Source organism: Otolemur garnettii, unplaced genomic scaffold, assembly GCF_000181295.1.
Source record: "Otolemur garnettii isolate 467f Iridium unplaced genomic scaffold, OtoGar3 scaffold00046, whole genome shotgun sequence".
In the NCBI taxonomy this organism is placed as follows: Eukaryota; Metazoa; Chordata; class Mammalia; order Primates; family Galagidae; genus Otolemur; species Otolemur garnettii.
Genome location: NW_003852441.1, coordinates 1,759,337 through 1,768,189, shown reverse-complemented (window position 1 = coordinate 1,768,189; position 8,853 = coordinate 1,759,337). Strand labels below are relative to the sequence as shown.

The 8,853-nt window shown below is 50.1% G+C and overlaps 1 protein-coding gene across 1 annotated transcript in view; it reads right to left on the bottom strand.

Annotated features, from left to right (window-relative positions):
* LOC100942510 (multidrug and toxin extrusion protein 1) overlaps positions 1 to 8,853 on the bottom strand; it is a 39,461-nt gene that overhangs the window by 28,827 nt on the left and 1,781 nt on the right. Inside the window, exon 2 of the mRNA XM_012806065.2 lies at positions 374 to 475. Within this exon, the coding sequence (XP_012661519.1) occupies positions 374 to 460 (87 nt within the window). The 5' untranslated portion in view covers positions 461 to 475. The remainder of the gene's footprint in view (positions 1 to 373; positions 476 to 8,853) is intronic.

The following is an 8,853-nucleotide window of genomic DNA, read 5'->3' as shown; positions in this document are numbered from 1 at the left end:
CTGGGGAGGCTGAGGCAAGAGAATTGCCTAATCCCAGGAGTTGGAGGTTGCTGTGAGCTGTGGCACCACGGCACTCAACCAAGGGCTACCAAAAAAAGAAAGAAAAAAACTAAATGGTATGGCAAACAGGATATCGCCTCATTACAAGATGCCCCCATCCTGATTCCTAGAACTGGGACTCTGAGGTTACGTGGCAAAGGAGCAGTAAGGCTGTGAGCCGACTGGCACCTTGACTTTGGCCCAGTGGAACCTATTTCAGACTTCTGACTTTCAGCACTGGAAGAGAATACATTCGCGTGGATTTGAGCTGCTACATTTGGTAATTTGTTACAGCAGAAGGAAATGAATGAGGGTTAGAAAGCCTCATACATACAGCAATCGCGAGGGTGACAGCATCCAGTTCCAGCTTTCCCAGGTGGCCGCAGAACACAGAGCTTATGAAACTGATCAGGAACACCATCAGCTGGGCCAGGAACTGGGAGGAGAGGGCGACAGGAGGTGAGGTGAGTGCCCACCAGACCATTGCCGTGAGGGATCCAGTGCCCAGGCCCTGCCTGGGTGCAAACCCTCCCCTCAACTCCAATGGGAGGTGAAAAGACCCAGTGTCCAACGAGCCTCAGCCACCATTCCTGGGGGAAGTGGGCCATCCTGGGGGGCTTCATGAGATATCAAAATGTTTATTTGTGACCACTGGGTCAGAATCATGGTTTTGAGAACTTCCCAGACTTTACAGTTTATTTTTTCACTTCAATTTCTCATGCCATACATTGCATTAAATTTCCTCTGAAATTTGCAGAAGCTGCCTTCAGAGAAAACCCCCTTGTTATGTGTAATTGTTGTTTTGAGACAGAGTCCCACTTTGTCATCCTCAGTAGAGTGCTGTGCCGTCACAGGTCACAGCAACCTCCAACTCTTGGGCTTAAGCGATTCTCTTGCCTCAGCCTCTCAAGAAGCTAGGACTATAAGTGCCTACCACAACGCCTGGCTATTTTTTGTTGCAGTTGTCATTGTTGTTTTAGCTGGTCCAGGCTGGGTTCAAACCCACTAACTTTGGTATATTTGGCTGGCTCCACACCCACTGTGCTGTGGGTGCCAAGTCAGATTTTTTTTTTTTTGAGACAGAGTTTCACTTTGTCACCCTGGGTAGAGTACTGTGGAGTCATAGCTCAAGGCAACCTCAAACTCTTGGGCTCAAGTGATCCCCTTACCTCAGCCTCCTGAGTAGCTGGGACTACAGGCACCTGTCACAATGTTCAGCTATTTTTTTTTCTCTTTTTTTTGTAGAAACAGAGTCTCAGTTTATCACCCTCAGTAGAGTGCTGTGGCATCACAGCTCACAGAAAACTCCAACTCCTGGGCTTAGGCAATTCTCTTGCCTCAGTCTCCAGAGTAGCTGGAACTACAGGTGCTTGCCACAATGCCCAACTATTTTTTATTTTTGTTGCAGTTTGGCTGGGGCTGGGCCCGAACCCACCACCCTCGGTATATGGGGCTGGGGCCCTACCCACAAAGCCACAGGTGCCACCCAATGCTCAGCTATTTTTTAGAGGCAAGGTCTCGCTCTTGTTCAGGCTCATCTTGAACTCGTGAGCTCAACCAATCCACCCATCTTGGCCTCCCAGAGTTCTAGGATTACAGGCGTGAACCACCATGCCCAGCCCTGTTACATGTGATTCTTAGCAAGGCCTGGCGAGAACATAGCCTTCCACAGAGAGATGTCACTCCAGCTAGCAAAAAAATGCCACAGGCAGAAATGAACTCACCCCACTGGAAGGTCGGTGAGATCCGAACTCTGTGGTCTGCTGAGCACTTTCCTTTTTTTTTTTTTTTTTTTTTTTGAGACAGAGTCTCACTATGTCACCCTTGGTAGAGTGCTGTGGCATCACAGCTCACAGCAACCTCAAACTCTTGGGCCCAAGTGATTCTCTTGCTTCAGCCTCCCAAGTAGTTGGGACTATAGGCATCCACCACAACGCCCGGCTATTTTTTGGTTGTAGTGTCATTGTTGTTTGGCAGACCCAGGCTGGGTTCAAACCCTCCAGCTCCAGTGTACATGGCTGGTGCCCGAGCCACTGAGCTATAGGCACCGAGCTGTATTTTGCGTTTTTTAATTCTATGAAGCCTCAGATATGTGGGCAAATTCAGCTTCACTGAGTCACTCTTTGTAATTCTAGTGACCAAAATGAATTGCTCCGCGATGTTTTTGCTGCACAATTAAACAATAAACTTTATCTCTTGAGGCTAATTTACTTTTTTTTTTTTTTGGTAGAGACAGAGTCTTACTTTATCACCCTCAGTAGAATGCCATGGCGTCACACTGCTCACAGCAACCTCCAACTCCTGGGCTTAGGCGATTCCCTTGCCTCAGCCTTCCTAGTATCTGGGACCACAGGCTCCTGCCACAACGCCCGGTATTTTTTTGTTGCATTTGGCCAGGGCCAGGTTTGAACCTGCCACCCTTGGTATATGGGGCTGGCGCCCTCTTCAGGTTAATTTAAAACCACTTCCTGCCTCCTACCTGCCAAACCCAGGCAGGCCAGTTTCCCCCTGGGAAAGCCCTCTCCCCTTGGAGCCATATGTGGTCCAAGAGGGGGATTCATTGGACCTCCTTCCCCTAGGAGGAGAGAACAGGTGCCTAAGGATTTGCTGGGGCCACCACTGTCACCCACTGCTGCCCCACAGGGCATGGGACTGGTGATGCTGCCACTGGCCCAGCCCTGATGCCACCTCTGACAGCCGTTCAAGGGCAGTGGACTCTTCTGTGCTGGGCTCAGACAGGGCTCCCTCTTCCTCAGGCTCCAGTGACACGGCTTCCAGTGCTCAGCCCACCTGCCAGGATTGCAGCTTCCCTCAAATTACTGCATCAGGATCTGGCCAAGCCTCTGTGCCAAGATGGTTCCCATGACCTTCCTCTTTTTTTCCCCCGAATCTGTATCTGGGGGGACACAGTTTTTAACTCCTCTGAAGTGCCCGGACCTTCACATGAAAAGCCTGTTCTTCCTAACCTTGGTGTGTGTGTGTGTGGCCGGGTTGGGGTGGAGGCTATTCATGTATTGCAGGGGACACACCTTTCTTTCTTTCTTTCTTTCTTTTTTTTTTTTGGAGACAGAGCCTCAAGCTGTTGCCCTGAGTAGAGTGCCATGGCATCACAGCTCACAACAACCTCCAACTCCTAGGCTCAAGCAATTGTCCTGCCTCTGTCTCCCAAGTAGCTAGGGACTACAGGTGCCCGTCACAATGCCCGGCTAATTTTTGGTTGCAGCCAACGTTGTTGTTTGGCGGGTCCAGGCTGGATTTGAACCCACCAGCTCAGGTATATGTGGCTAGCATCTTAGCTGCTTGAGCCACAGGCGCCGAGCTAACACACCTTTCTTGCATCAACCCCCAAACTGTGACCCAAGTACTTCTCCCACAACACAGAAACCAAGTATGAAGTGGAACTTGATGTTTCTTTAAATTGTACCTTCAATGTCCCTTTAACAGCCATGGGATCCTTTTTATCCGTAAACTCAGCGTCACTTCTAAATACTTTCAGATCACTGTCCTGTAACCATCGTGTTCACCGCCTATTTCTCCTTTCCCGTGGACCATCATGTTCCCCCGTCAGAGGGCCCTGTCTCCTCCCTCACAGCTTCATGTGAAAACATAGGGGAAATTCTTTGGAAAATTTCCCATATTTTACTATCACAAATCACACTGCCCTGAACCTCTTTTTCACCTGGGTGAGGGATGGTCATTTTCTTAGGGTGAGTGCCCAGGCAGAGGGTGGGAATAGTTAGATGTCTCAGATAAAAAAGGCCAGGAAGTCAATGTGAGTTAAACTAACCCATCAGAGAGTCACCTTCCGAGTCAGTGCCAGCAAAAACAGCTTCTTTGTGAGGACTGCTGCAGCTTTGCAGGGTTATAGCAATAACCCTGAGCTCCAACTGTCCAAGTTGGGCAGCCAAACGCAGCCAGTCCTGGCCGAGCCTCAGTCTCAAGAAGACCAAGCCCTGGAGGTCAGATTTGCTAAATTCTTCTTGGTTCTAGGTTTTGAGCCCTTTGGGTTTGAACTCTTGGGCCATAGACTGTGGTTTATGTACGTAAGTGTCACCTGGGGAGGTTGTTCAGAATGCCTATGCCCTGGCCCATCTCACAAGGCCACAGGGCTGAGGAACGTACATTTCAGCACCACCCCCTCCACCCCATACATACCCAGTAAGATGCAGGTGGTTGAAGACCACACTTTGAGAATGTTCTGGGCAGACACAGTGGCTCATGCCTATAATCCCAGCACTGTGGGAAGCTGAGGCAGGTGGATTGCTAGAGCTCAGGAGTTCAAGACTAGCCTGAGCAAGAATGAGACCCCATCTCTACTAAAAATAAAAAAACTAACCTGCTAATCATAGCAGGCACCTGTAATCCTAGCTACTAGGGAGGCTGAGGCAAGAGGATCACTTGAGCCCAGGAGACTAAGGTTGCTGTGAGCTATGATAACACCACAGAGGATACTGCTGCACTCAGGGAACTAAACAATCCTGGAAAAAGCCATGTTCCCCTAGATTTTTTTTTTTTTTTGAGACAGAGACTCAAGCTGTCACCCTGAGTAGAGTGCTGTGGCGTCACAGCTCACAGCAACCTCAAACTTTTGGGCTCAGGTGATTCTCTTGCCTCCACCTCCGGAGTAGCTGGGACTACAGGCACCCACCGCAATGCCCAGCTATTTTTTTTTTTTTAATTTTAGTTGTCATTGTTTACCAGGCCCAGGCTGGGTTCGAATCCACCAGCCCCTGTATATGTGTCTGGCGCCCTAACCACTGAGCTACCAGCACCAAGCCATCCCCTATATGTCTCAATGGCTACTGTCTGGACAACAACAGCTTGAATTAGGAGTGGCTTGGACACAGCCAGACAGAAATTCCTAGACTGACTGGTTTTGTCCCTTTTTCTTGTCACAGACCCTGGTCAGGTTTTGGCAGTAATAAAAAACTTGGTAGATAGACTTTTAGGCTGGGCACCATTGCTCACGCCTGTAATCCTAGCACTGTGGGAGGCTGAGGCAGGTGGATTGCCAGAGCTCACAGGTTCAAGACCAGCCTGAGCAAGAGCAAGACCCCGTCTCTAAAAACAGCTGGGCATTGCAGCAGGCACCTGTAACCCCAGTTACTTGGGAGGCTGAAGCAAGAGGATGGCTTGAACCCAAGAGTTTGAGGTTGCTGTGAGCTATGATGCCACTGCACTCTACTGAGGGTGACAAAGTGAGATGTGAGATTGTTTAAAAAAAAAACAGACTCTCACCACCTCCCAGCTGTAGTGGCATGCTCCAGGGCCAGATGCCTTCAGAAGGGGCCTAATTTTTTTTGGCCCGGGGCTGGGTTTGAACTCACCACTTCTGGTATATGGGGCTGGCGCCCTACCCCTTTGAGCCACAGGCACCACCCAAGAAGGGGCCTTTCTTATCTGCCCTTCTCCCTGCCCTGGATGCCTGAAAGAAGCTCACCACGGGAAGGAACCAGAGGGGGCATGTGGGACAGGCTATTCTACACATGAGGAAGCACAGGTTACAAAGCTTAGCAACCAGGCCAGTCACCTGACTCTTGGCTCAGATGGTCAGGTAGGGCCAACATCTTTGGAGCACAAAGTACATCCACACTGGGAGTACAGATGTGAGTTAGACAAACACCATCACCCCATTTCTACCCCCAGGGAATCCACAGTGCAGACAGTTTCCACCTTATGGTGGTGCAAAAGTGATGTGCATTTCTCAGACACTACACTTTGAATTTCAAATTTTGGGTCTCTTCCCAGCCATTTGCAGTCTCAGACTCTCTCACAGTGCTTGGCAGGGGCAGTAGCCACAGCCCCAGGTCAGCGTCGAGATGGCACAGTGAGCCCCCAGAACTCTGCAGTGCACTGTGCGGTGGCATTTGAGGGGAATATGTTTTGTGTTTTCACTGTCCTTTCGGGTCTATAGGGCGCCCGTCTGTGTTTCCTGCTTCTGGTGAGAGGAAGAAGGCAATTACTCTCAAGGTGAAGGTCAGGACAATTGCCCGTCCATGAGAGTTCATGGAAGATGGCTCCAGCGCACGGAGAACTTCCCAGGCCAGCACCCACTACGCCAGACCCACTGACTGAGCGCCCTTGTTGTTGTGTGGGGTGGCGATGTCCACACAGTGCAGAGGAGGATCTGTGTGACACACCGCAGTGGTAGGCGGGGGACGTAAGATGCCTCTGTGAGAGGCTCCTGGAACACTGCCTGTGCCTGGTTAGTGACCCTTCTGGTAGCAAAGCAGCCAGCCAGAGGACTGGCTCCAAGGGCAGCTGCAAGCTTCAGCACAGCTCGCTGGCCAGTATTCCCGGAGGATGTGACACTGTCACCAGCAGGGTTTTCAATGGGAACGATGGCACGACCTGCCTGCAGAATTTCTCCCAGGACCTCCTTGGGTTTCTGACACAGGCACCATCACTTTTCCTTTTGTAGACATGCTGCTCCATTTGGAAGTCAAGGATGGTACCACCTAAGTGGGTTCCTGCTGCAAGGACTTTGAGGACATCCTCCTCCTTCACTGGTAGGACATCTAGGGCTCCAGACAGTGTGAAAGTTTCCCTTTGAGTTATGGTGGAATCCAGAACAATGCTGTGTGGACCCTTTCTGGGGAGTGCAGAAGCATTTAGGTGCATCTTTGACTTAATAATATTTTTATCTCTGAGCAGGGAAGATGTTCATGATGCAATAAATAACATGGCTCACCCATGAGAGCACAGTGGAGGGGTCGCAGACAGTGCCTGGGGGAAATGAAGCTGGGTAGAAACCTGAGATGAACAGGTCAGGGACGAACAGGCAGGTGAAGGTGGCCTGTCTGTCAGGAGGACATTCCGGGCAGAGGGAAGGGGTGTAGCAGGAGGCACTGAGATGCAGCTAATGGAGGCCACAGGTCAGGAAATAGCAGAACAGCATGAGGGTGGAGGGCTGGGCCAGGACACAGGGGGGCCTAATGGGGCCAGGGAAAGGGTTTTGAGCAGGAGGTGACACGCTCCATGTGCAGCAGTCCGGGCAGCATGGATTTTAAGGATGGAGATGCCAAAAAGCTGATCCCTCTGGGAGATATTTAGGGCACTAAAACGAAAGGTCTTAGTGAGAAAGGGATCGGAAGAGGAGCTTCCTCTGCCCAGCTGCCACCACCCAGGGACACGTCCTACCTCCCAGAGGAACCGGCCTGTACTTGGTCTCCCTCACCTTAGGCCTAGGCTACCTCTGGCCTCTACCTAGCTTCCTGCTGAAGCTGATGTCACTAACCATGCGGATAAATATTTGCACCACTGCCCGCAGGACACAGATCAATGGTCAGTCTGCGTGTTTTCCTTTGTGCGTCCCGGGTCATTCTAGTCTCTCCAGACACCTTCCCCACCCCCCCGCCCCTGCTGCACTCCCTGATCTTTATTCCTTACAGCCCCAGAAGCTCCTTAAGCTCCTTCCCTGGTGTTTCTCCCCTGTGTAGATGGAAACAAGCTCCCTGAGTTATGTCCCAGACAACGCCACGTACAGCCCATGACCCCTTAAAGTGAGAATCCATCCCTGGGGTTATTTTTTAGGATTCTTGCCACTTTTGCCAGGTGATGAGATTTTTTTAAATAAAAATATTTATTTTTTAATTCTCAATTTTAACGTCCAATACAGTAAATATCAATATAATTGACATGAACAAATACTTTTCAGCATGAGACTTAATAGAGTCTTTTTTGTTTTTTTGAGACGGAGTCTCATTGTGTCACCTTTAGTAGAGTGCAGTAGCGTCACAACTCACAGCAACCTCAAACTTTTGGGCTTAAGTGATTCTACTGCCTCAGCCTCCCAGAGGAACTGTCTGGACTACAGGCACCTGCCACAACTCCCAGCTATTTTTAGGAACAGGGTCTCACTCTGACTCAGGCTAGTCTTGAACCTGTGAGCTCAGACAGTCCACCCACTTGGCCTCCCAGAGTGCTGGAATTACAGGCGTGAGCCACCACACCCAGCCCAAAACAGTCTTAAAAATATTTATTTTGGATTACAACGAGGTTACATTGCTTGCATTTGTAAAGTAAGGTCTGAGTTGTAGTTGTGACCTTCACCTAGAAAGTGTGCTATTTACCCCAGCATTGTTCCCATCAGGGGGCAGCTTACTAAACCCTCTCTTTCCCTCTTGAATCTAATTGAGTTTTTCCTCTCAGGTGAGTGTGCTATTGTTAATCTACAAGGTTCAATTTAGTACTAAGTACATGGGGTGCTTGACTTCCCATTCTTGTGATGGGATGAGAAAACATGTCTGGAAGGCACAAGGCTGGGTATTTGTTCTTCCCTAAAGCTTCCTGCAGGATCAGAAAGGGAATACTGTTCACCTCATACCTTCCTCTGTGATGGACTGTTCTCTCTATAAAGGCCTCATTTAAAGCCTACTGGGAGAGAATCACCCCTCAAAGGTTAGGGAAGCACAAGAGGCCTGAAAAGAGGGCCGGGCACAGTGGCTTCTGCCTGTAATCCTGGCACTCTGGGAGGCCAAGGCAGGTGGATTGCCTGGGCTCACAGGTTTGAGGCCGGCTTGAGCCAGCGCGAGACCCCCATCTCTAAAACTAGCTGGGTGTTGGCTTGGCACTTGTGCTCAGTGGTTAGGGAGCCAGCCATATGCACTAGGGCTGGTGGGTTCAAACCTAGCCTGGGTCTGCTAAACAACAATGACAACAGTAACAAAAAAATAGCTGGGTATTGTGGCAGGTGCCTGTAGTCCCAGCTACTCGGGAGGCTGAGGCAAGAGAATCACTTAAGCTCAAGAGTTTGAGGTTGCTGTGAGCTGTGACGCCACAGCACTTTACTGAGGGTGACATAGTGAGACTCTG